This window comes from Myotis daubentonii, chromosome 1 (assembly GCF_963259705.1).
Source record: "Myotis daubentonii chromosome 1, mMyoDau2.1, whole genome shotgun sequence".
Classification (NCBI taxonomy): Eukaryota; Metazoa; Chordata; class Mammalia; order Chiroptera; family Vespertilionidae; genus Myotis; species Myotis daubentonii.
This window is the reverse complement of record NC_081840.1, coordinates 5,471,975-5,499,367: the sequence shown is the minus strand read 5'-3', so window position 1 is coordinate 5,499,367 and position 27,393 is coordinate 5,471,975. Positions and strand designations below refer to the sequence as shown.

General features: G+C 49.3%; 1 protein-coding gene across 4 annotated transcripts in view; it reads right to left on the bottom strand.

Moving 5' to 3' along the window:
- The window catches only part of EML1 (EMAP like 1), a 155,452-nt gene that overhangs the window by 88,361 nt on the left and 39,698 nt on the right, over positions 1-27,393 (bottom strand). For 2 of the 4 annotated variants that reach the window (XM_059686202.1, XM_059686210.1), the window contains exon 1: positions 21,704-21,912. The exons of 1 other annotated variant lie outside the window; for it this stretch is intronic. In XM_059686202.1, coding sequence (XP_059542185.1) covers positions 21,704-21,770 — 67 coding nt within the window. In that variant the 5' untranslated portion in view covers positions 21,771-21,912. Of the gene's footprint in view, positions 1-21,703; positions 21,913-27,393 lie in introns of those variants that run through there. One more of the 4 variants, XM_059686209.1, reaches the window with a different exon arrangement.

Here is a 27,393-nt window from a genome sequence, read left to right as displayed (position 1 = left end):
CGTCCCAGAAGGTAGAGACTTGGTCCTAATCACCAAATAACTCGGGGGGGGGGGGGGGGCTCGGAGGCAGCAGGAGAGGAAAAGCACAGGCCTGGGACCTGCAGGTGGAGAGGGGCATCCTGGGAGCACCGGCCCTCACTGCTCCGCCCTGAAATGGCCAACCCAGAACCACGGGGCTGCTGTGAGGACCGAGAAACTACAGGCACACGGCGAGCTGAGGAGAGCGGGCAGATGTGACGTCTCACCGCTCCCAACGCCAAGGACCAAGCTGGTGCCAGGGAACAGCAGACACTCAAATCCTACGGCAGAGAGGGAGGGAGGAGGAAGGAGGAAGGGAGGGAGGGAGGGAGGAGGAAGGGAGGAAAGGAGGAAGGAAGGGAGGAATGGGGGGAGGAGGAAGGGAGGAATGGGGGGAGGAGGAAGGGAGGAAATGAGGGAGGAAGGGAGGAATGGAGAAAGAGAGGAAGAAAAGAAGAAAGGAAAGAGGGGAGAGAGGGAGGGAGGGAGAGAGGGAGGGAGGGAGGGAGAAAGGGAGGGAAGGAGGAGAGGGAGGGAAGGAGGAGAGGGAGGGAAGGAGGGAGGAAGGGAGGGACGGAGGGAGGGGAGAATTTAGTGAAGACAGTGGACTCTCCCTGGACTTTGCTTTCTCGGGACAAAACCTGGCCATCTGGCGGCCTGTGCTGGCGGCCACGGCTGGCCCTAGAGGCGCAGGGACAGGTGACTGGTCTGGCCTCAGGTTCCCCAGGCCGCATTCACCTGCAAGCCAGCTTCCCACTGAATGTCAGTCAGGCGTAGGACCCAGGGAAGACCCACATGGAGTCTCGTCAGGAACCACCCCGGCCCAGGGCCCGCTTGGCTACCACTTGGCTCTCGGGTCCCTCTCGCCCAGAGCCTTCCCCCACCCCTCGGACGCTTCTGATTCCGGTTCTGACCGCAGAACGGAAGCGTGGGGCATAGATCATATGTTACCAAACCCCAGAGGGCCTGGGGCAGCACCTGTGGTCACACCCAGACACACTCCACAGAAAAGCGGAGGAAAGTCCACGTGAAAGAAAACCATTAGAAGCCACATGTACCCATTCGGATGAGTTTCCCACCGCCATGGCGAGATGACTTCAGACCCAGCCAAGTCTAACCAATGAGCTACCAAAACACACTTGGTCATCAGGGCCTTCTGGGTTCTGAGATCCCAGATAAGGGGCTGTGGGCTGACTTGGAAGCTCGTTCTCCCGCGGGGCTGCCGAGTAAAGGCCACGCTGGGCGTGGGCACCTGGGTTCCGGCCCCACTGGCCCAGGATGGAAACGGGCACGAGGAGGGAGGGACCACTGCAGGCCAGCAGCTCCCCACCTCCAATGCCCAGCAGTTGTGATTCAAAAACAAGAACTTTTTCTTTTTTTTAAAGAAGGCACTTTACCCAGAATGTGCCTCTGAGGAAGCAGGTAAATGTCTGGTAAATATATTTAAGCAGATAAGGAAATTTACAGTTTTAAGAAAATGCTATGGAATCTTGTAAATACTCTTATCATGGCTTATATTTTATGCATCCAGATTCTTGAATGTCGGGTTTTCTTAAAGCAGGGTGCATCTATAAAAAAATCTGCAGAACAAATGATGCAATTATCTATATCATATTTTCTTTTTAAATACAGCAGAGTGCTCTTGTAAAGGTAGATTAGCAGATCAACACAGACACTAACATGAAGTCAACAAATGAAAGGCAGGTGGCACAGTTCAAAGGGCCCGGGTTTTGCCAGGAGACCTGTCACTTAGTTAACTGTGTGGCCCTGGTAAAGCTACTTAACGCCCATCAGTCTACCTGTGATAAAACAGTACGTCACTAACCTTGGAGTTCAGTTGTGGGAGGTAAGGAAGAAACAGATCTGAAGGTGCTTTTAAAGCTATGAAACACGACAGTGGAGATTAGTTTAACTGGGCTTATGTACTAGGTAAATGAAAGTAAATGAAATTAAAATAGAGAGTCTTAATATTACTCTGGAGAGTTCCAGTCAAGAGGGTGGAGTGGGTAAGCACTGTGCTTGCCACGCCCAGGACCACATCAAATCACAAGCAAACTACAGGACAACCAACCTGGAGAACCACCTGGAGACGGGCTGAACAGAGCCCATCACTAAGGATGTAAAGAAGAAGCCGCATAGAGAATGGTAGGAGAGGCAGAGGCATGAAAAGGGCTGGCCCCACACCCACGTGTGGTGGCTGAGAACCAGGAGGGATAGCTCAGCTGCAGAGGCACCCTTGAAAAACAAGGAGGCCAGGCCCCCTACCAAGCTCCCCAGCCAGGAACACCAGCACCGGGAAGAGAAGCCCACAAAACACCTGGCTGTGAAAGTCAACAGGGATTCCGTGTCCCAGTGAGACGACAGGGCAGGCTGATGGAGGCCCACATGTCCTCCTAAAGGGCAGCTCACAAACTCTCGCTTGCAAGCTCTCACCCTGGGCTCTGGTGGAAGGACTGCAGCTTCGGGGAGCTCAGCTGTCCCTGTGTTGAGCCACATCTGAATCTGCATCAGCCTGGGCTCCACCCTGATGGCTCTTTGAGACCTTCCCCACCCACCTTTCGGACCACCTGAGGCTCCTTCACTGGCAGCCAGCCTTGGCCTACATTGCAGTCTTCCTTAAAAACACTCTTGAGGAGTTCCAGTCAAGATTAGGGGGCACCAGAGACATACAGGGAGTATCTGATCTGTGTGGTTTCAGTGTGAGGGCTGGAGAGACAGCCACCATTGCCTCCATGTTGAGCCCTCCCCACACACAGCCAAATCTGATGCTCTCTGGGACCCCTCACCCCATGACCAAGGTCCACAGGGCCCAGGCAGTGGCAGCTGGCCACAGTGTACCCTAAGACTTTTGCTGAGTGGCCTCAGGCTCAGCACTGGAGCCAAATCTGAATCTGCATGAACCTGGCAAACACCATGTGCCCACCCTGGCTGCTCCCTGAGACCCTGCCTCACCCACCTGCATACCACCTGAGGCTCTGTCAGCAGCAAGGCAGGCCGTGACAGGACTCAGTGCCGGTGCCTTCTGCTGGCCTGCCCCAGGCCAGGTACTGGTAGAGCCGGTCTCAGTTCACAGGGTGGCCTCTCCCACGCACATCCAGGTCCAGCAGGCAGCTATCAACTGCAGATCACTTTGTAGTTCCTAACAGGTAGCCCCAGGCTGTCCCAGACAGTGACTGACATTGGCCTCTACTAGAGACCCTCCCAAGAGGCCCCAGAATCAACACTCCCAGAGGCCGGCTTCAGACCACGGTAGAGCACCACCTGATTAGCTCCTCAAGCAGCCACCCAAAGGGTGGTCTCAGTCAGCACTGGTTCCCCCTGGTGGGATCCCCACTCTGTGGTCAGCCCCTGCACAGCAGCTCATATGCTGTGGCTGTGGCCAATTCTCACAGCCAGTCAGCCTGTGGGTCAGTCCCACCCACTGACATGCCAACAGCAATTAAGACTCAACTACAACAAGAGAGCACACAAGGGACACCCCTGTTGCACCTGGCTCAGGTGATTAGGGAGGTTGTGCCCCTGGGCCCCTCAGGATACCTACTACTTAAGGCTACCCTGTCAAGACTAGAAGCTGCAGCAGATCTACCTAATATACAGAAACAAATACAGAGAGGCAGCCAAAATGGGGAGACAAAGAAACATGTCCCAAATGAAAGAATAGGAAAAACCTCTAGAAAAAGAACTAACTGAAACAGAGGCAAGACATATGCCAGATAAGAGTTCACAACACTGGTTAGAAGACTGTACAAGGGTCCCTGGCCAGGTAGCTCAGTTGGTTAGAGAATCGTCACAATACGTCAAGGTTGTGGCTTTGATCAAGGCACATACACGAAGCAACCAATGAGTGCATAAGTAAGTGGAACAACAACCTGATGTTTGTCTCCCTTCCTCTCTCTTAAATCAATACATTAAAAAAAGGTATGCTCAAGGAACTGAGAACTTCAACAGAGAGACAATGAGCATAAAAGGGACATAGAGCCCAGCTGGCATGGCTCAGTGGTTGAGCGTCAACCTATGACCTAGGAGGTTGGGTTCGATTCCCGGTAAGGGCATATGTCCGGGTTGTGGGCTCAATCAATCCCCAGTGTGGGGCATACAGGAGGCCACCAATCAATGATTCTTTCTCATCATGGATGTTTCTATCTCTCCTTCTCCCTTCCTCTCTTAAACCAATAAAAATATATTTTTTTAAAATGCCATAGAAACCATAAAAAGGAACCAGTCAGAAATGACGAATACACTAGAAGGAATCAACAGCAGATTAGATGAAGCAGAGGATCCAATCACAAATTCGGATAACAAGACAACTGAAAACACCCAATGGGAAAAGCAAAAAGAAAAAAAAAATGATGACAGTTTAAGGGACCTCTGCAAAATCATCAAGTGTAACTTTAGAATGGGTTAGCCATGAGATCAAGGAAGAAGTCAAAAGACACCTAGAGACAAATAAAGATAAAAACACAAAATCCCAAAATCGTTCTAAGTTCCCAAATCTATAGGACACAGTGAAAGTGGTCCTTAAAGGAAAATTTATAGCAATGCAGGCCTACCTAAAGAAACAAAACAATCTCAAGTAAACAATCTAACATTACACCTAAACAAACTAGGAAAAGAACAACAAAGCCCAAAGTGAGAAGAAGGAAGAAAATAATAAAGATCAGAGCAAAAATAAATGAAATAGAATCTAAAAAACAATACAAAAGATCAATGAAACCAAGAGCTGGTTCTTTGAAAAGATAAACAAAAATGATAAACCTGAAAGTACCCAAGAAAATCAGAAATGAAAGAGAAGTGACAACTGACACCACAGAAGTACAAGGAATTATAAGAAAATATGATGAACAATTATATGCCAATAAAATGAACAATCTGGAAGAAATGGACAAATGCCTAGAAACATACATTTTTACAAGACTGAATCAGTAAGAAATAAATAATCTAAGCAGACAGATTACTACGAGCGAAATTGAATCAGTAATCAAAAAAGTCCTGATAAACAAAAGTCCTGGACTGGATGGCTTCACAGGTGAATTTTACCAAACATTCAAAGAAGAATTAACAACTGTCCTTCTCAAACTATTCCAAAAAGTTCCAGAGGAGGGAAGGCTCCCAAGCTCATTTTACGAGGCCACCATAACCTGATTCCAAAACCAGATAAAGACACTAAAAGAAATAAAGTTATAGGCCAGTATCCCTGATGAACATAGATGCAAAAATCCTCAACAAGATACTAGCAAACTGAATTCAGCGATGCATTAACGAAGATCCTAAAAACAAACAGAACAGAAACAGACTCATAGATACAGAGAACAAACTGATGGCTGCCAGGCGGGAGGGCGTTTGGGGGGTCTGGGGAAAAAGGTGAAGGAATTAAAAGTACAAACTGGCAGTTACAAAACAGTCACGGGGATCTAAAGCACAGCACAGGAAATATGGTCGACAATATTGTAGTAACTATGGTGTAGGTGGGAACTGGAAATATCAGGGGAACACTTTGTAAAGTATATGATTGTCTAACCCAGTGGTTCTCAACCTTGGCTGCACATTAGAATCACCTGGGAATCTTTTTAAAATCCTGATTTCTGGGCCTCATCCTCCGGAAATTCTGTTTCTTTGTTACTAATGTTGTGGCCTTACCCCATAACAAAGAAACAAAATTTCCAGGGGATGAGGCCCAGAAATCAGGATTTTAAAAAGATTCCCAGGTGATTCTAATGTGCAGCCAAGGTTGAGAACCAGTGGTCTAACCACTATGCTATACACCTGAAACTAATGCAAAATAATATTGAATTCATTGTTGTTTTAAAAAAACAACCTATAATAGCAAAAAAAAAAAAAAAAAAATTCCCTTGAAAAAGTCCTTGGTCCCCGTGGACAGCATGCATGTCTTGAGTAACTAGCATCTCTCAGTAAGTCCCTCCAGTGTTGGAGGAGATTACAGTGGTAGGCCTGTGTGTGGAGGGCCTGTCAACCAAAGAAATATGTAAATAAAAAAACAAACTGGTATAAAAAATACATTGCTTTTCACCACGCACGTACGCATGCAAATATGTGCTCTCCATTCCACGGTCACAGAGGGCTTTGCTACGTACGACTGAGTGATTTCACTATGTAAACATGGAAACGTGTTCTGGGTAATCCCGAAGAGCCCCCAGCATCCGGAGGTCTTCCCCTGCCTTCCATGAGCGTTTGAAGTGAGCACGGCCCTTTGTGTGGTTTTAGTGTTTGACTTGTCATTCAACAAGCATTTACCAGGCACATACTACATGCACGGCGCCGTGTGGAGCAATGGAAGGGAGCAACACATAAAGACAACACAGGGCCCCTACCCTTAGGAACTTACTAGCTGGCAGTGGAGGCAAAGGTTGCACAGCTAACCACAAGGGACATAAAGCAGGTGTGTGTGTCCTGCTGGGGAAAGGCAGAGGAAACCCCAGGGACCCTGGTAGATTGGGAAGGTGTCTGCAGGCTGGGCCCCAGGGTGAAACAGGAGGGGGGAGGATCCATAGGGCATGACCGCAGAGCCATGGGCATTCCAGGCTTCCTGGAGGGACAATGTGCTCAGCAGGCAGAGGGAGGGAACGTTCATGGGGTCCCTACTTGGCCACAGAACTGGGATAGAGCAATGTGGTTGCACCCATGAGAAGGTGCAGGCAACATGTATTACTAAGTAGGAATGTCTGCATTCTAGACCACGCTGTCGGCCTCTCGCGTTAGCTCTCCAGGCCTCTCTCCCCTCCTCTGCCGCGTCCCCCGTGCTGCGGGGCCACCCAGCACCACCGCGTGGGGCTGCAACATGCTCACTTGCTCTCAGCTTTCCTCTGGGCGTGCCCAACAGGGCACAGAGCTGGAAGAGAGCGGGGCCGGGGCATTTATTCCCCCAGCTTCTCTGTGACTCGCAAAATCAAAATTCAAACCCAGAACTGTCACCAAAGCCCCCGCTTTGAACATCGGAAGAGTGCGTTGGTGAAAGATTCCAGCGGGTCTTGAAAGACAAGTGTGCGATTTTTTCTGCTCATTTTCGGGAGCTGGTTCCTTTGGGACACGTGTAGCCTGTGCCTGCTTGTCTTTTTAAACAAAAAGTCCCGCAAAGGCGATGTTCCAGCCAGACATTCCTGGGAGGGGACGGTGCCCATGTGCAAGAGCAGTCTTCAAAAACAAAACCAAAACAGAAAGTCAGAGACATTCCAAGCCTCCGGCCCACATCTCGCCTACGTCACGGGCCCCACATCTGCTGTTGCCTTTCTTAGCGTCTTAGCGAGGGAGCGCGCGCTGTTGGTGATCGGAGGGCACATGTCATGGAATTTCTTCAGCAAAAACTGGCACCCCCCTCGTCATTTTCCCAAACTGCTCTGCATGTTTCCCACCTCCCCCGTTCCTAAGACAGCCCGGACACTTGTCCCCATTCTCCGCGTGTCAGAGGAGCCCTTTGTGGCTGTTCGCTGGGCGTGAAGGGCATCGCGGGGTCTGAGCCCCGCTCCGGGACTGGCCTTGTGCTGACGCCAGCTCAGTGGTGGGGGTGGGGGTGGGGGAAGAACATGCTTTGTATTACAAGGATTCCAGAGATAAGACGCTTAGACTTTACAGGGCGGAGCAGAGCGCCAGCAGGACGTGTGGGTGTGACCTGGGGACGCCCCGGCAGAGCCCTGGTGGCCTCGAACATTAAGGTGATTACCCACTCTGCGCCTGGCCTGAACCCTTACTTAGACACTCTTCCCTCTGGATTCTGGAACGTCACGAAACTATAGTCTGAAAAAGGGGTTTCTGCAAGGGACATAAACCAGGCACAGAGGGACAAAACCCTCTGATTCCACTCTCACGAGGGGCTGGGAGCAGTCAGATTCATGGGGACCGACACAGAGTGGGGTTGCCAGGCTGGGGGAGGAGTTAGTGTTTCATGGGAAGAGTTTCAATTTTGCAAGATGAAGCTCTAGAGATGGATGGTAGTGATGGTTGCACAACATGAATGTACGTCTGCCACTGAGCTGTAGGCTTAAAAATGGTGAAGATGGTCCCTGGCTGGTAAGCTCAATGGTTAGAGAGCGTCAACCCGCTCACAGGAGGGTCACCGGTACAATTCCTGGTCAAGGGCATGTATCTGGGTTGCAGGTTCAATCCCTGGCCTGGGTCACGCATGTGAGAAGCAAGCAATTGATGTGTCTTTCTCACATTGATGTTCCTCTCTCTCTCTCTTCCCCCACCCTTCCTCTCTCTCTAAAAATCAATGGGAAAAACATCCTCAGGTGAGGATTAAAAAAGAAAAAAAATGGTGAAGATGGTCAATTTTATGTAGGTATGTTTTGTAATACTTAAAAATAATAATGTTCTGGGAAAGAAGACCAATTACTAGAATAAGGCTGCTGGAGAAAAACCGAGAGAGCCAGAACTGCTAACGGAGAGAAGTTTCATTAAAGCTCAGCTACTGCAGCGGCCGGGCTGCCCACAGAGGATGTGAACACCTGCCCCAGAGGCCATTTCCAGACCAAAGTGACCACTTAGCGTTTCCACTCGGAACCAGCTCAGCTCTGGTTCGGCACACAGGCACCGAGGCCCACGGCGGGTCCTCTGGGCGCTGCTGGTCCAGAGGGAAACCGAGGTCTGCAGGGCAGTGAGAGGCGTGGCCTGGGGCCTGGGCACCCTGTGCACCCACAGCGTGCACCCACGGCGCCCAAATGAAATCCCAGCCAGGGAGACATGCAGGACGCAGCCTATTGATATGTCTCTCTCATTGATGTTTCTCTCTCTCTAACCTTCTCCCTTCCTCGCTCTCTAAAAATCAGTAAAAGCCTATTTTAAAAAAAATTATAGCAACTTGATAAAATTTTGAAGGTAGGCAAAGAAATGATGCACCGGGCCAGATTTCGGTCTGCAAGGGCAGTGGAGCGCGGGCAATGCAGGTCATGGCTGTGTAAAGGCCCAGTTCGGCGAGGCCCTGCTAACAGGTCATTATCTCCATTATAGGGCCCACAGGGTACCAGGGAGCGGTTTCCACGGTTCACCCCGGGAGGTAGCATCACAGATAATAGAGGGAGAAGCCCACTCGGCCTGTTCCTGTCTATGGCGCTGTAATGGGGCGACATGGCTAATGCTGGGGAGCAGGCGAGTCCCGGCCCCCCACCCCCCCAAGGGCTCTCCGCTGGAGCACAGTTTCCTAAGAATGGTTACATCCCTGTTACACAAAATGACCTCTGGGGGCTGATTTCACAGTCAGACCATTTTTAGTGCTAAACCTGTCAGTTTTGCCAACAACTACTTTATTGTGTTAACTACTTTGCTGAGAGTAATTGTTTTGGGCTTAAATCACCCAAGGCTTTCTGCAAATGTTTCCTCTTCTTGATTCCAGCGACCCCGTGTCCGGCTGGGGGTGTCCTATCACGTGTGTGCGGGTGAGTTCTGACTCCATCAGGCCTGGCTCCTCCCTGTCCCTGTACATACATTCCTGAGTTTCACCCGCCGTGTTCCTTGCCTGGGGTGCCTTCCCTCCTCAGTGCCCATGTCTACTAGCTCTCTGATGAGCACATCCCATATAATATGTGTGTATGTGGACACACACATGTGACGTGTACACGCATGTGTACATGTGCAGGCATGCACGTGTGATACTTAGCATGTGACTATATACACATTGTTTCCAGCACACGGAAAGTGGCAGGAGTGTGTTCTCTCTTTAAGCAGTTAGTGCACACTGTTACTGGCGCATTCTGCCTGCTGTGTGTGTGTGAGGAGCCGCCATAAGGAAAAGATTGTCCCTGATTTCATTCATCCGACATCCATGGGAGCCCATCACGGTCAGGTACTGCCCAGGCCCCAACACGAAGGCGTCCTGCCGGGAAGGCGCTGAGTCTTACGGGAGGCCTGTAAATAAGCCACATGACGGCCTCTGGGGCAATCATGACGACAGAGGTTTACACTAAATAACCCGCGGACACCGAGGAAGCACAGCTCACTGCCCCGGGGAGCGGGGACGGTGGCAGGACATGGAGCCGGGACGTGCTGACACGGACAGCCGCCCGCTGAAGGGCCCGCGTGCCAACATGGGAGGAAGGGACGCTGGAGACTTTCACGGAGGCTGTCAGGCTCGGGTCTGTCTCCCAGGAGGAGCACGCTAAGTGCGCAGCTTGCCTGAGTGGGCTCAGGTGGGCCCGGACCAGTCACCATCTACCTACCGACGGCGCTCGCACTTCATCTCCAGTCCAGACGTCGCCCGGGCTCCAGGCCCTGCCTCCCACAGCCTCTGGGCCCGCAGCTCGATGTCCCACAGGCCCCCGATGCCCCATCCATCCTTCCAGCTCCCGCTGTCTGGGCACACAGCGCCCGCTCAGGAGAATGAGCCAGACGCCTGGCTGGGCAGATCCTCCCTGTCCCAGCTCCTAATGACACAGGCCAGGCGAGGGGAGCCCTAGCATCCCCGGCAGTGGAAATGCTGTGGCCTCTCCCCTGCGCTCACGCAACAGACGCCCGCCTCCACCCTCTCCTGATCTCCCAGCCCAGCCTCCTTAGAAAATCCCTGGAAATCTGACCACGCCACTCCCTGGCCTCAAAATTCTCCGCCACATTCTCTCTGCTCCTCGGAATAAGACCAACTTCCTTAACATGGCCGAGGAGCCCCAGGGACCCCACCCCACCCCACCCCACCCCAGCCGCGTTTCAGGCCACTCTGCTCCTCTTTGCTTTAGGAGACATTTCAGTTTCCAAAAGGTCCTTTCTCCCTCGGGGCCTCCGATACACTCCCCTGGGGACTGCAATGGTCTCCCGCCCTCTCCCAGCCCTTTCTGCTCAGCCCAGAAGGAGGAGCTCCCATGGGCCTTCCTTCGGAAGCACCAGCACCCAGCCCAGCCCAATGCCGGGCAGCACCACCACTGCTCCACACGCTTCCTCTAGGACCACCCAGCACTGGGGTCTTTAATACCCAACGGCGAGCAAAGGGTGAAGGTCTAGGTCCCAACAGCAATGCGGGCCTCCCGTGCGCTGCTGGAACCGCAGGTCACTGTCTATGAGCACAGCGGGTTCTCACAGCTGGGCTCATAAAAGGGAGAGGCCTGAGGGGCCTGGGCTGGAGGCAGAAAGTCTAGTTTGGGGCTACTGTTTTTATTTTTATTTATTTATTTATTTAGTTAATCCTCACTTGAGGATATTTCTCCATTGATTTTTAGGGAACGTGAAAGAGAGGGAGAGACAGAGGGAAACATCAATGTGAGAGAAACACATCGATTGGTTGCCTCCTGCACAACCTGGAACAGGGCCACGGCCGGGGAAGAGCCTGCAACCGAGGTACGTGCCCCTGACTGGAATCGAACCCGGGACCCCTTGGTCTGGAGGCCGACGCTCTATCTACTCAGCCAAACCGGCTAGGGCAGCGGCTGCTGTTTTTAAAAACAAAAAAAATTCCAGTTGAGAGCTGACGAGGGTCCGAGCTAAAGCAGGAGCAATGGAGAGAGCCCAGACATAAGCCCACGCCTAGATGGTCAGTTAATATTTGACAAAGGAGGCAAGAACGTGCAGTGGGGTAACTACAGGATAGTCAGTGAATGGTGTTGGGAAAATTGCACAGATACATGCAAAAGAATGAAACTAAACCACCTTCCTACACCACATATAAGAAAGAACTCTTTTCATTAAAGACTTGAAACCATAAAACTCTTAGAAGAGAACATAGGCAGTAAGATCTCTGATATTTCTGTTAGAAATATTTTTTCTGACATACCCCCTCGGGCAAAGGAAACAAAAGAAAAAATAAACAAATGGGACTACATCAAACTAAAACGTGTTTGCCCAGCAAAGGAAACCATCAACAAAACTAAAAGACAGCCTACTAAATGGAAGAAGATATTTGCCAATGACACATCCAATAAGGGGTTAATATCCAAAGTTTATAAAGAACGCAGACAACTCAATACCAACAAATAAAAAATAAATTACAAAATGGATAGAGGACCTGAATAGACACTTCTCCAAAGAGGACACACAGATGGCCAGTAGACATATGAAAAGATGCTCAACATCACTAATCATCCGAGAGATGCAAATTAAAGTCACAATGAGATGCCACCTCACACCTGTCAGAATAGCTATCATCAATAAATCAACAAACAAGTGTTGGCGAGGATGTGGAGAAAAGGGAACCCTCGTGCACTGTTGGCGGGAAGGCAGAGTGGTGCAGCCACTGTGGGGAATGATGTGAAGGTTCCTCAAAACATTTAAAATGGTCCTGGCCAGTTGTTCAGTTGGTTGGAATGTTGCCCTGTGCACCAGAAGGTTTCAGGTTTGATTCCTGATCAGGGTACATACCTAGGTTATGGTTCAATCCCTGTCCAGAGGTAACCAATCTCTCTCTCTCTCTCTCTCTCTCTCTCTCTCTCTCTCTCTCTCTCTCTTTCCCTCCCTCCCTCAGCCTCCCTTCCTCTCTTTAAACATATCCTTGGGTGAGGATTACCAAAAAAAATTAACAATGGAACTGTGCTATGGCGCAGAGATTACACTTCTGGGTATATAACTGAGGAAAGCCTAAACCCTAATTCAAAAGAATATATGCCACCCCATGTACATTATAGTGTTATTTACCATAGCCACGATATGGAAGCACCCAAGTGGCTAACAACAGACGAGTGGATACAGACGATGTGGTACACATACACAACGAAATATTACTCAGCCATAAAAAAAGAATGAAATCTTACCATTTGCATCAGACCTAGAGGGTATTGTGCTAAGTGAAACAAGTCAGTCAGAGAAAGACAAATACCATATGATTTCACTTATATGTGGGATCTAAAGAACAAAATAAGTGAACAAACAAAATTGAAATACTCATAGATGCAGACAACAGACTGAGGGCTGCTGGAGGGGAGGGGTGTTGGGGGGCTGATGAAGGAGGTGAAGGGATTATAAAGTACAAACTGGCAGCTACAGAACAGTCCGGGGGAGTACAGTATGGGGAGTATAGTCAGTGGTACTGTAATACCTACGAACGGTGCCAGGTGGGTGGTAGAAACGTCAGAGGAAACACTTGGTGAAGTATACATTGTCTAACCACTGTGCTGTATGCCTGAAACTAATACAAACTAATATTGAAAGTAAATATCCTATCTAATAAAGGGGGATATGCTAATTGACACTCACACCGTCTCAAAGATGACGGCACCCACAGCCAATAAGGAGTGATATGCTAATTGACTGCCCCACCCTCAAAGATGGTGGCGCCCACAGCCAATGAGGAATATGCTAATTGACTGCCACGCCCTCAAAGATGGTGGCGCCCACAGCCAATAAGGAGAGAATATGCTAATTGACTGCCATGCCTTTAAAGATGGCGGCACCCATTGCCACAAGATGGCCGGCAGGGAGGGCAATTGTGGGCAATCAGGCCAGCAGGGGAGGGTAGTTAGGGGCGACCGGGCTGGCAGGAGAGGGCAGTTGGGGTGACCGGGCCGGCAGGGGAGCAGTTAGGGGGTGATCAGGCTGGCAGGCAGAAGCGGTTAGGGGCAATCAGGCAGGCAGGCAGGCAAGCGGTTGGGAGCCAGCAGTCCCAGATTGTGAGAGAGATGTCTCAGATTGGAGAGGGTGCAGGCTGGGCTGAGGGACACCCCCCCACCCCCAGTGCATGAATTTCATGCACCGGACCTCAAATATATATATATATATTTATATATATATTTATATTTATATTTATATTTATAATAAACTTACAAGTCAGCAAATAAAACATTAAGCCTCTCTACTGGAATGGTCAGAGGACATGAATAAATAATTCAGGAAAGAGGGAGTAGAGATGGCTGAGAAACATAAAATGTTCAAATTCTCAAGTAATGAAGAAATACACATTAAAACAACAAAAACGTACATGTAAGACACCTCAAGTCTACCCACTTGATTATAAATATTTAAAATAGACATAATATTCAACGTGTGCGGAGGGAGAGTATGACAGGCAGCTCGAACGCAATATAGCTATTCACCTGTGATCTTTGACTCAATGACCCCACTGCTAGGAGTCTAAGCTAATAAAATTACTAGAAATATAGCGAAATACAGATGTACAAATAAGTGGCTCAGGAAATGTTTTATGTTAAAATTAAGTAAATAAATAAAGCAGGAGCGGTGGCTGTCAGAGATTTGGGAGCAGAATCTACCCAGACGATTAAGATGGGCTGTGTGTGAGGAAGCAGGGTCTGGGATGATTACTGGGAAGCCCATGTTTTGAATATTTTTAAAAAATCCTCACCAAGATGCCGAAACCAGTTTGGCTCAGTGGACAGAGCGTCGGCCTGCGGACTGAAAGGTCCCAGGTTCGATTCTGGTCAAGGGCATGTACCTGGGTTGCGGGCACATTCCCAGTAGGAGATGTGCAGGAGGCAGCTGATCGATGTTTCTCTCTCATCGATGTTTCTAACTCTCTATCTCTCTCCCTTCTTCTCCATAAAAAAATCAATAAAATATATTTTAAAAAAAATTCTCACCAAGGGATATGTTTTTATTGATTTTTTATAGAGAGAGGAAGGGAGAGAGGGAGAGAAACATTGATGTGAAAGAGAAACATCAATCGGTTGCCCTCCCCAGGACACACCCCGACCAGGGATTGAACCCATAACCTGGGCATGTGCCCTGACCGGGAATCAAACCTCTGACCATTCGGTGTCTGGGACGACACTCCAACCAGCTGAGCCGCACCGGCCAGGGCTGGACATTCTTAACTGCCCTACACTGCAGGGATTCACTGGAAATAGGTTCCATCTGCAACCGGGCTTAAAGGCCTTAAAACTGACCTGCCCATTTCTATCCTCATCCCTTAACTGTGAGCGGGCCCCTGTCCTTGCAAGGTGGTGTGTGGGGACCCTCTGCAGGCCAGGACGGTGATGCACAGGACGAGGGTGCCCAGAACGGAGGACACACCCAGGCCTGGACCACATCGCAGTCAGTGCGCAATCTGGCCGCCATCCGCCCCTCAGAGGCCAGCATGGCCGGCTCTCCCTCCTCCTGCAGGTGCCCGTGCCTCCTGTCAGACTCCCCTCTGGCCCGGCTCTGGGCTCAGAGTGCTCGCCCTCCGGCAGCATCCAAGCCTCTGAGTCAGATCCGTGCCTACACCGTGCGGGTAGTTTATAAAAGACAGAGTTTACAGCTTTTCCAGAAAGCTGGCCAAATAGCCATGCTACTGCATTTTTTTTTTATTTTTTTTTTTTAGGACACAACTAAGTATTCTGCAGAAATGTGGTTTTCCAAACCCACACTATTTTCCAGTGAAGATACAGCTGACGAGGAAACAGAGTGCAAAGGATGTCCACCTAACTCTTAGTTACAAAGTAAGTACTTGGAGGAAAGATAAACTCCTCTAAAGAACTCTTCCTTTAAAACCACCCACAGAGGGTGTGCCTGGCCCCTCCCGGCACCTCGGGCGCCCAGTGCTGCCCCACCCAGTGCTGCCCGGCCGCACAGCAGATCTGCTGTTTCAGCATCATACTGAATCCACGTCAGAATCCAGTGAGAAAAACATGAAGCTCTGGGAGGATTGTATTGATAATAAAATTACAGCATTTAGAATTTACAGCATACTTCTTTTTATTATCAATGTTGCTGACGTCATTTTAAACATCTTGCTAATACTAGACAGCCTCTCTCTATTAATGAGCGAGGATTTTAAAGAGGAATAATAATAATTCTCCTGAAAAAGATTTTTAAAAAAATATATTTTATTGATTTTTTACAGAGAGGAAGGGAGAGGGATAGAGAGTTAGAAACATGGATAAGAGAGAAACATCGATCAGCTGCCTCCTGCACACACCCTCTGGGGATGTGCCCGCAGCCAAGGTACATGCCCTTGACCGGAATCGAACCTGGGACCCTTCAGTCCACAGGCCGACGCTCTACGCACTGAGCCAGACCAGTGAGGGCTGAAAAAGATTTTTACACGTAGTACAAAATACCCTTGATTTTAATTGCTTGGAGAAAGAAACTTCTTACTGGTAAAAGTAATACTTTAATGTATACTTTTCAACGCTTTCCATGGGTAAGGTTTTCATGCTACCAGGTTTATAGCACAGACTGTAACAGTAGAAACACAGAGGTTATTTCTCTTTTCTGATCCACCCTCCACTTCACTAAAATGTTTATTTTGTTAAGTGACTATAGGGAAAGGCTTACATTATCTCAGATATTAACAATAACCAACGAATGTTTACTTTTTAAACACAGTTTCTTCAATTTTCCACCAAAATGCTTGGGTTTGTTTATAATGTCATAAATTCTTGTGGTTTGGCTATAAAATAAATTCCGTGCGGGTAGAGCACCAGGTGCACCAGTTAGAAGCTGCCGCCCAGCAGGGCACGGGTCCTGAACTTTCGCAGGAGAGCCTAGCCTGAGTTTGCCCCCTCGCGCAGCCCAGGGGGCCTCCGTCAGCACGGGCGGCTGCAGGAGGGGTGTGGAGACACTCCATGGTGCTGAGTTCAGAGGACTTCCTTCCACGCGTCCCTGGACCCTGATTTAAACCCAATTGTCCGCCAACCTGAAAATCCTGTCACCGAGTTAAGAGGAAGTCATCTGTATGACAGATGCCAAACGCTGTTTAAGATTTTAAATAAATCATTCTAATTCCTCAAACAGAAATGCTTGGAAATGAACACTATTTTCCATTTCAAAACTAGGAAATAAGTCAATGGCCAATAGCGCAAAAGATGATGAAAGTGATTTCAAAATGTGTCTGGGAGCAGCAGGAAGCGGGCCTTGACCTGCCGTGGCTTTTAGGGTAGCACCTGCAGGAGAAGCCCCGTGTCGGGAACTTGTAGATGCGCGATGGACAGGCGTTGGAAGGAACATAATAAAGTCCCTCATGACCCCTTCCAAGGCAAAAGGAAAAAGAGGTGACTCGTCAGATTCATACCCTTTAAGGCAATGACCAACTTCCAAGTTACTGTAATGCTGAAATGTGCTCCAGGAGGGCTGGAGTGATTTACAGCATTACAATACAGATTGCAGTTGTGTTATTTATAACCTGATGGGGTTCTGTTAAAAAGAAAAGTAAGGAAAGAAAGGATTTAGCCATGGTACGTGTAAACAAACAAGAATTTTAGATGAAAATCAGTAAGAGGTTAACAATGTGAGGTGACCGACAAAAGAGCACATGTGATCTTGGGCTGCATTATTAGAAATATAAACTATAGAATAAGGGAGGTGAAGTATCCTATCCTCTGCTCTGTTTCAAAATCCTACCTGGGATACCACATTCGGTTGTGTCCAGTTTTAAAAGGCATACAGACAGAAGAAAAGTATAGCTATGGCAAACCAGGGTGATTAAGGGTCTAAAACTGTGTCTTGTGGGGAATTTTTTTTTTAATGTAATTTTATTGATTTCAGAGAGGAAGGGAGAGGGAGAGAGAGACAGAAACATCAAATGAGAGAGAATCATTGATTGGCTGCCTCTTGCACGTTCCCCACTGGGGATCGAGCCCGCAACCCGGGCATGTGCCCTGATCAGGAATTAAACCGTGACATTCTGGTCCACAGGTAGACACTCAACCACTGACCCACAACGGCCAGGCAGTTTTTGGTTTTCTTAAGCATCCCAGAGGTACAGGGCACGTGCAGGAGGCAACCTATCGATGTGTTTCTCTCTCATCGATGTTTCTCTCTATCTTTCCCTCTCTCTCTAAAATCAGTAGAAAAATATCCTTGAGTGAGGATTTAAAAAAAGAAAAAGAAAAATGAAAATAAACCAGGAGATCAGAGGATCTGTTAGGTCCCTTCAACTGCTGAGAGTCTTATAACCTATGGCAACTAAGCCAGGGTGTGCTTTGACACTTTGGTGAGCTGTGCTGGGGCAAGCGGTGAAAGTGAAACAGAATGGTAACGTTTTGTTCTCCCCACCTGCTCCTGTCCACCCAGGACCTGACTTCCCTATTCTTTTTACTAGCAAGGTGTGAGACAAAGAGCTGATATTTACATTTCACAAACTCCAGGCTGATTTCTCAAAAGTGTTAAACCCCGAGTTACAGTATAACCCAGCAATTCCACTCCTAGGTATCAACCCAAAAGAAATGAAAATATCCATCCACACAAAAACTTGTACACGAACGGTCTTAGCGGAATCATTCATGATAGTCAGGAAGTGGAAACACCCCACATGTCCATCGACTGGCGAAGGATGAACAAAATGTGGCCGACCCATCCAATGGGATGTTATTTGGCCCTAAGAAGGAATGAAGTACTCACTTCAAGAGGCTACAGCTTGGATGAACCTAAAAACAAAATGCTCTGTCAAAGAAGCCAGACACAAAAGGCTGATGATTGCAAGGCTCCATTTTTATTAAACACCCAGGATGTAAATTAGAGACAGAAAGTAGATTTGTGGTCATCAGAGTCTAAGGTGATGGGGGAATGGGAGTAACTGCTCCTAGGTACTGGGGTTTCTATCCAGAGTGATAAAAAATGTTCTAGAATTAGAAATGTTGATGCTTGCACGATGCTGTGAATATACCAAAAGCTACTTCATTGTATACTTTAAAGGGGTGAAATTTTATGGTATGTGAATATCTCAACAACTAGAGGCCCGGTGCACGAAATTTGTGCATGGGTAGGGTCCCTAGGCCTGGCCGGTGATCAGGGCCAATTGGGGTCTGCCGGCTGCCGGCCGAGGATTTCCTTCATCCCGCGCCGCCCCCTGGTGGTCAGCACTTGTCATAGAGAGCAATTGAGCTCCAGGTCTCCCAGTTGAACTCCTGAGGGGACACTATGCACATTAGCCTTTTATATATATAGATGCTGTTATCAAAACAAACAAAGTCATGCTGGTATCCAAGCCTTAGCAGTTGTGTGGCCTTATAAACTTACCAACCTCCCTGAGCCTCAGTTTCCTCATATGTAAAAAAGGATGGTGAGACTCCCTCCCTCAAAGGGAGGCCTTGAAGAAAATGTGGAGGAAAGGATGGTATTTCCCAAGTCGTAAATTGGCTGACAAATGATCGCTTTTCCCACTTTCCAACTGCTGTTGGTTTTCTTAGAGCAATAAAGGAAGTTTGTGATGTCTAGCTGCTTTACAAAATTCTAAACACTGAAGAAAACACTGCACAGATTTCCTGCTTCTGTGAGGAAGCTGGTATCTAAACGCTGAGAATGGCTAGTCTTTCAGGAGACTAGAAACTGCCAGACTTTACGTGTAGCATCAATTACAAAGGAAGTAGGAGAAATAGCAAGAAAAAGAGCACAAGGTGAAGATAGAAATGTCATTCATTAGAACAGAATCTCCTCCCGCCCCGTCTCATTGAGATATGATCTTCTCTCTTGAGTATGCTCAGTGTGACCGTCGTCCAAGTGGTAAGTATGGGTTGTATTGTCTGAAGCTAATAACTAACTATGACTTTTCAGTTCCTGTCACTATCAAACGCATGGAGCTGTACTCAACATATGAAAATTCATGAGTTCATACAGTATGCTGTGTAGTCTTGCCATTGTAATGTAAATCTCTAACTTAAAAAGAAAAAGAAATGTTTCAATGCAGCTAATAAAAAATCCAAATGTTTCCTTTAGTTCTTGGTGAAATGGTGTTTCTGTGATCCAATGTTTTAATTGAATCACCATAGTAATTAACTGAATTGTATTTATTTACATTTTCACTTAATGGGAGCCTCTTAAATTGAATAATCTCACATCAAAACATCTGTTGCTTAAGATATCATCAGTGAGCATTCATTTCTGCCCCACAGGCAACTCTTGCTTTAAGCTGTATTCAGCAGGTAACCCAAAAATAATAACAGAGGGAAGAACTTTTTGAGAAAAGTAATTCAACAGTCACGATTCACTCCATTGTGTTTTGAAGTGATCTTATTGTTTGCCTCGGGTTAAAGTGATTTTTCTTTAAACTGCTACACACAATAGGTAAGAGTTGGTTTTTACTTTCTTTTAGACAGCATTACCAGGAAAATATCTTGCCAATATCTCTAAACGAGCAAATAACAAGAGAGGGCAGAAAATAAAAAAAACACCTCATGAATATAAGTTCAGGTCAACCCCATGACTGAACTGCTATTTAGGAACAATATGACCAGGCCTCCCTATCAGCTGCTCCAATAAAAACATCGAGGCTCATTCCATAACCTAAATCAAACTATCAACATATATGACCGCATAGTAATTTTATAAAAGCCTCCATCCCTGGACTGCCGAATCTCAGCGGGAAGGCGAGGGAGGGTGGGCCGGTTGGGAAATGATTTAAAAAAAAACACACACACACACCAACACACCAAAACCTCTATGCCTGGAAATCATTTAACGTAATTTTTCAGCCACATGCCTTGCACAACTAACACAGAGGGAATTCTACCATAAACACGTAGGAGGGGGTACTACCGTTTACATCAAAAATAGTAATTCAAATATGATTGATTTTAAGTCAATTAAGAAAAGTATTCAAAATTTATTGGAGAATAAAACGGTTCCCATGACTAAACCATGGGGGATTCCAGCGGCCAGCTGAGTAGCAAATACCCTCCCTCTGCCTTCCCACCTTCTGAGAACCGAAACACACAGGGGTTCTGAACGCTCTGGGAAACTGGTGTTCCATTGGAGGAGAGTCCACACGTCCATTCCCCTGTAGAGGGGAGGGCAGCACCAAGTTAGGGAAGGCCCCAGGGGATTCATATGAAAATGATAAGCTGCCAAAACCTCTTCCATGAAAAGGCGGTAAGTTCCACCAGAGATGAAAATGCCATTATAGAGGATGAATCAGCACACTCACTAATATTTATTGCTACACTGTTGCAAACAGGTGTTAAATGGCTAGAAAATTTCCCCTAAATCACAGTTGCAAAATAAATAGCTTGAGTTGTCAAAGCATCTAGAATTCCAAATGATTCCAACCGCATTCCAGACAAATTCTAAAAAAAACAAAACCCACATTTTTTAATTTCCTTTACAAACTTTTGGGGGCTCTGTGATAAAGCAATAAATCCAAGATATGTATAAAAAAATCATGTCGTTAACGTTTGTGCATGAACTACCACACACCGTGTTCCGATAAAACAGGTAGTGTGCTGTGGAGATCTTTCTCAACCCTGCTAGGGAGAGTAAAAATTTTAAAGATGCCATATTGGTCGCTATTAATATTTACTTCCTGTTAAAGAAAAAAGAATTAAAAATTTTTTTTTAATCTATCACCGTATGAGCAAAATAAGTGGAAATACTTTGAAGGCAGGTCCGCTTTGCCTCTCCATTTAGATGGCATTCAGCTGGGATGATTGCATCAAAGTGGAACTGGATGGATTATGAGGGTCCATCCCCAACAAATGCGCGTGCATCCCCGCAGCAGGGTTTTGTGATTAAGTGATCTGTTTGCCGAGTTCTTCACCCAGACCTTTCCAACCCGATGTGAACGTGGAAGCAGAACGCAACCGCCCCCGAGCCCCCGGGCGGCCGGGCCTCCCCACGCGCTGCGGCGGGTGCGCTCGTGCGGGAGGCGCCCCGACCAGCCGGTCCCGCGCGCACTGGCCGGAGCCGGGCGGGCGGCGGCGGCGGCGGGCAGGGGCGCGGGGGGCGCCGGGGGCGCGGGGAGCGCGGCCCGGGCCCGCGGCCCAGCACAATGCGCCCCGGCGGCGGGAACCGCGCGCCCCTCCGCCGCAACTTTGCGCGGCCTCCCCGGCCGCCCGGCCTCGCCCCTCGGCCCGGCCCCGCCGCGGCCCCCGCCCCCGCCCCCGCCGCCGCTCACCGTTGCAGAACTGGAGCAGCGAGGACGTGTCGTACAGGCTGCTGTAGCTCGAGAAGCCGTCCTCCATGCTGAGGCCGCCGGGCAGCGCCCGCTCCCCCGGCCCGGCCGCGCCGCCGCCGCTCACCCCACACGGAGCCGCCCGAGCCGCGGCCAGCGCTGGCGCTGGGGCGGCCCTGCTGTGGCGGCCGCTGCCGGTTACCACGGCAACCCCGGGCCCGCCGCCGCCGCGCCAGCCAGCGCGGGTTCTGCCCGCCAGGGGGCGCCCGCGGCGGGGACGTGGCCGGGCGGGGCCGGGCGGGCGGGGCCGGGGGCGGAGTCGGGGTCGGGGTCGAGCCCGTCCAGTGCACAGAGAGGAGGGAGGGCGCGGCCCGGCGGGCGGGGATGCTGCGGGGGCTCCGCGGCCAGGCCCGCCTCCTCCGCGAGGCCGAAGCGTGGGGGACGCGGGGACAAAGGCGAGCGGGGAGGGCGGCGGCGGCGACGCGGGAGGGGCGGGGGACCCTCCCGCGGACCCCACACTCCCTTCCCGCCAGGGCAGCCCCTCCTGCGGACGCCAAAGCCCGCGCTCCCCGGTGGCGCTGTCCTCTGGCCCGCGGCAGCTGCAGGACCAAACATGGACAACTTGCGAGCCCCATTCAGCTGCCTTTCCACCCAGAGCAGCTCCGCTTTTGGCCGCGTCCTGCGAGGCGGGCCCCGCGGTCCCCACGGCCGTCCTTGCAGCAGGGCCCGCCTCCAGGGAGAATGAGCGCCTGGCTCCTGATCCGCTGGAACCCTCGCTCACCAGTGGCCAAAGATGCGGCTTCCCACTTAAAAAAGCAGAAAGGCTGGGCCTTGACAGGAGTTAAAACATCTGCTTTGTTCGCTCCCCCTCGACCAGCCCCCAGGGCGCAGACTTGCTACATTACACACTAGCTAACTTGTTACGGGACCGAGGAAATCAGGAGTTATTCTATCTCAGAAGGAGAACCCCCCTCGCCCCCTCCCCCCCCCCCCCCCCCCACACACACACACGGGTTTGTAACTTTTCCAGTCCACCCTGGCATAGGCGAGGCAAACCATGTGAGTTTCACCACCCATAGCCTGAAGTCAAGGCGCTGGCCACCAGGAATCCGAGAGTCCGCGGATTGGACCATCTTCTGGCTGCACAGCAAAATCGGAGTGGTTTCGAGGTGTAGGTTGAACACAGGTGAAATGAAGATGGAGTAAAAAGTTCCTCTTAGGCAAATCTGTGGCTCCGAGATGGAGGGAGACCTGTGTTCCACAGCAGAAGGCAGGGTGAGGCCTGGGGCTCTGGGGCTGTGTGTGGCATATTGGGCTCCCGGTTGGCCACGCCTGGCATTGGATACCAAAGGCAGAGGAAATGGTGGGAGTCCTGGCTCCTGTCCTTGTCAGAGAGACCAAGCCCAGAAGGCAAGAGGGATTGTGAAGGAGAAAGGTACCTGCAGGAGGCTGAAGGCTACAGGTGCCATTGGTTTGACTGTGGCCTGGTATCTGAAGGCCAGTGGTAGTGAAAGGGGAAGGAAGGGAGCAGGGCCTGCTGATGGCCGAGGGCTGATCGGACGTGACTGGACAGCTTGTCTGGCAAGACAGTGGGAAATCAGAGTGGACAGAGAGACGGGGTCCGGTGGGAGACCCGGCAGCGGAGGGAGGGAGGGAGGCAGGCCTGGTCTGCACGCAGGTACGTGGCTGAGCAGAGCACTGATGGGGAGATGAGTCTGAGTGTGGGCTGTGGCTACTGGAGGGGCAAGACCAGCTCCCCGGTGAAAGAATTGAGATTTGGGAGCTGCTGGCAAAGAGGTGGTGAGTGAACTGCCTGAGGGGGAGCACTGAAGGCCGGCAGGAGCTGGGCAGAGCCTTGGGAAGGGAGGAGGGGAGCAGACTCTGAAGGCACAGTCAGAGGAGCACGAAAATCAGCCGAGGGTGTAACCCATTAAGCTAAGAGCACAGAAAGCCGCAAAGAGGCGGGCCTTGTCACAGAACAGGCCAGGAGGGCGAGGCGGGGGAAAGGCCCTTCCGTCTGGTGAGCGAGGGCTTCAGATGACCTGGAGCATCTTAGTGGGCCCTGGGGACAGGAGCAGGGCCGCTGGGCAGTGAAAAGGGAGTACATGCCTGTGCATATTGGAGAACTTCTGGCAGGAAAGGAAATGGGCTAAGCACAGAGGGCAGGGGTGCCCGAGGGGTTACCTAGGTGTCCCCCCCGCCCAAGTACTGAAGGACCCCCTGCATCTCGAAGGCAAGAGACATGTGTGATGGAGAAGGGGCCTTTGAAAGGTGACACTGAACACAGAGACTCATTTGAACTTTGCCCTTCTCTGTTTTCTCACTCCCCAGCCCTCCCCTTCTGGTCCCGTCTTTACACGCTCTCTACTCCACTTTATGATTTTCTGCGTCAGGAAACGTTGAATAATTGATATAAAAAGCTGAAATATATGGCATCTTGAACTTGGAAAGGAAATGAGAACCATGAATAAATGATTAGGAGATGGTTCTCTTTAAGAATGTTGGGATTGTTGATTTATAACGTTAAAGGTAGATATTTGGTGACCCCCCCAACTAAAAGAGGTGAGGGAATAAAGAAAATTCAGAAATGGGACAGGAGAAAAATTCAGCTGGGCATTTCCTTAGAACAGTGGTCAGCAAACCGCGGCTCGCGAGCCACATGTGGCTCTTTGGCCCCTTGAGTGTGGCTCTTCCACAAAATACCACGTGCCGGCGCACACGTACAGTGTGAAGTTGACTTAAAACTTTAAGTAAAGTTCATTAAGTTAATTTTAGGGAACGTTGTGGAGTGAAAGAAGATGGTGTGTCGAGGATGGAGAAAGGTATGTGGAGATGGTTTGGACATATAGAGACGATGAACGGAAGGAGATAGACGAAACAAGTATACAAGACAAGTGTGGAGAATTGGAAGGGGTCGACCTCAGCGAACGTACCTCAATCAGATTGAGGACGTTTTTAGGAAAGGCCAGCTTAGGAGTACCCTAATTAAGTTAATAACAATGTACCTACCTATATAGTTTAAGTTTAAAAAATTTGGCTCTCAAAAGAAATTTCAGTTGTTGTACTGTTGATTTTTGGCTCTGTTGACTAATGAGTTTGCCGACCACTGCCTTAGAAGATTTTACTTCCACTAGAGCAAAATGACAAATAACAATTAATAACTCAGTCCACTTGCTTTGAGATGATAAAGATCATTATCACACTCTTAACCTAGAGTATTGGACAACTATGTTTTCCCCATAGTAGTAAAAGTGTACCCTAAACACACGCACACACAACAGCAAAATTTACTATAATTATAAGGATATGCATGTTAAATCAATTAGGTATAATCTACCCAGCATTTTTTTTAAAAAAGATCTATGGAGAAAGTTCAAGAAAAATCTCTGAAAACTTAATAATGTGAGGGTTTCTGCCCAAACATTTTTTAAATATATTTTTTATTTACTTCAGAGAGGAAGGGAGAGATAGAGACATCAATGATTGGAGAGAATCATTGATCAGCTGCCTCCTACATGCCCCACACTGGGGATCAAGCCCACAACCCAGGCATGTGCCCTGACCAGGAATAGAACAGTGACCTCCTAGTTCATAGGTTGATGCTCAACCACTGAGCCACACTGGCCAGGCTTATCCAAACATTTTAACAGACCATTAGTCTACATCATTTTGAGGTAATTTATGGCCTGAGTCCAAAGAACGTTGTCATTGTAATAAGGCATGTGAGCTCTCTGGGGCAATACAACCGTCGTGTTCCACACACTACATGCACGCTTGTGCAACCTGCGAAACAGAGAGAGGACAATGGGAGTCTGTCGCCTTTGTTCACCGGGAAGTACTACCAGTGCCCAGGCACATGATCGATCATCTATTGTTTAGCTCAACATTCTTCCAAACATAGTTGCCCAGTGATCTTGGGGCTGGGATACACTCCCGGCAGGTGGCTGTGAAGTCGATTTAAAGAGTCACATCAGCACTTCAAACAATGAAATAGGAAACTCCACTCTGGGTCCCTCCCCAAAGGAATTGAAAACAGGGCCTCAAAGATATACTGTACCCCCCTATTCATAGCAGCACTAGTCACAACAGACAAAATATGGGACCACCCTGAGTGTCCACGGATGGAGAAATGGGTAAGCAAGAGGCGCTCCATCAGCACAACGGGGTACTGGTCCGTCTTACGAAGGAAGGAAATGGGCGCGTGCTACAGCATGGCTGGGCCTGAGGACACTGTGCCGAATGGAATAAGCCGTCACCAAGTGACAGATGCTGTGCAATTCCACTTCTGTGAGATCCCAAGAGCAGTCAAATCCATAGAGACGGAGAGTAGAGAGGTGGCGCCAGAGGCTGGGGGAGGGCGGGCTCATGGGGACAAGTTTCCTTTTGGGGATGTCGAAAAAGTTCCAGAGATGATGGCAGTGACGGTGGTTCAGCAAAGGTAAATGTACTTGGTGCCACTGAACCACTTAAAAATGGTTCACGCCCAGCCGGTGTGGCTCAGTGGTTGAATTTCAATCTATGAACCAGAAGGTCACAGTTCAATTCCTGGTCAGGGCACATGCCTGGCTTGCAGGCTCAATCCCCAGTGAGGGGTGTTCAGGAGGCAGCCGATCCATGATTCTCTCTCATTATTGATGTTTCTATCGCTCTTTCCCTCTCCCTTCCTCTCTGAAATCAATAAGATGACATAAAAGAAAAAAGTTAAAATAGCAAATGTTATGCTATCTATCGTTTACCACACACACACAAGAAATGTAATAGGACATGTCAGAATGCATGGAGCAGAGTAAGAGCAAGTATTTTGATCGAAGTACTGTCTTCACTTGAAATGTCTGTGCGCTGAGCTGTGATGTCAGGTTATTTCTCCCTATAGGCCCCAGAGTCTGGGCAAACATTCAGGCGTATGATAGTCCTACAAGGACAGGGATCATTACAAATTGCAGTGAGTGCTATGAAGCCAAAGTGAGGGGTTCAGGTGATTGGGGAGCGTCTGGATTGGGCTGAGCAGGGACAGGAGAAACGCGTAGCAGGGGACAAAGAGCAGCGCCGGCTTATCTGAGGGACCCAGGAGAAGACGGTCAAGGGAGGGAGCGGCCTGTTCACGAGGGAGCTCCGAGTTTACTCTAAGAGCAAAGGGAACTTGCCCTTCAGTTAATATTAGGGGTTACATTGTGTCCTCCCCGCCCCGTCCCCCCACCACACACACAAATTCATACGTGGCAGCACTAGCCCCTCGTACTTTAAAATGATTTGGAAATGGGGTTTTCACACAGGTGAGCTAGTTAAAATGAGGTCCCTCCGGTGGGCACTAATCCACTTTGGCTGGTGTAACACAAGAGGAATTTGGGGCACAGACACACACAGGGAAGACCTGTGAAGACCCCTGGAGGGGACGGCCATCCAAGGAGCGAGGCCTGGGCTAGATCTTTCCCTCAGAAGGAAGAATCCTACCCTGATGTGGGATGTCCCGCCTCCAGCCCCGTGGACAAGGCGTTTCTGAGTTGAAGGCTCCCAGTTCGCGGTCCGTGGGTCCGTGTGCCAGCAGCCCTCGCAAACTAAGACAGCTAGTCTGGCTCTGCCACGGAGTCAGGACACCGCTCGTTACCGATGGTAAAAGATAACGTCTGCTTTCTCGCGATAGGATTGTTACTCTATAAAATAGGAGATAATCACAGACTCTTAGCGTCAGTAGA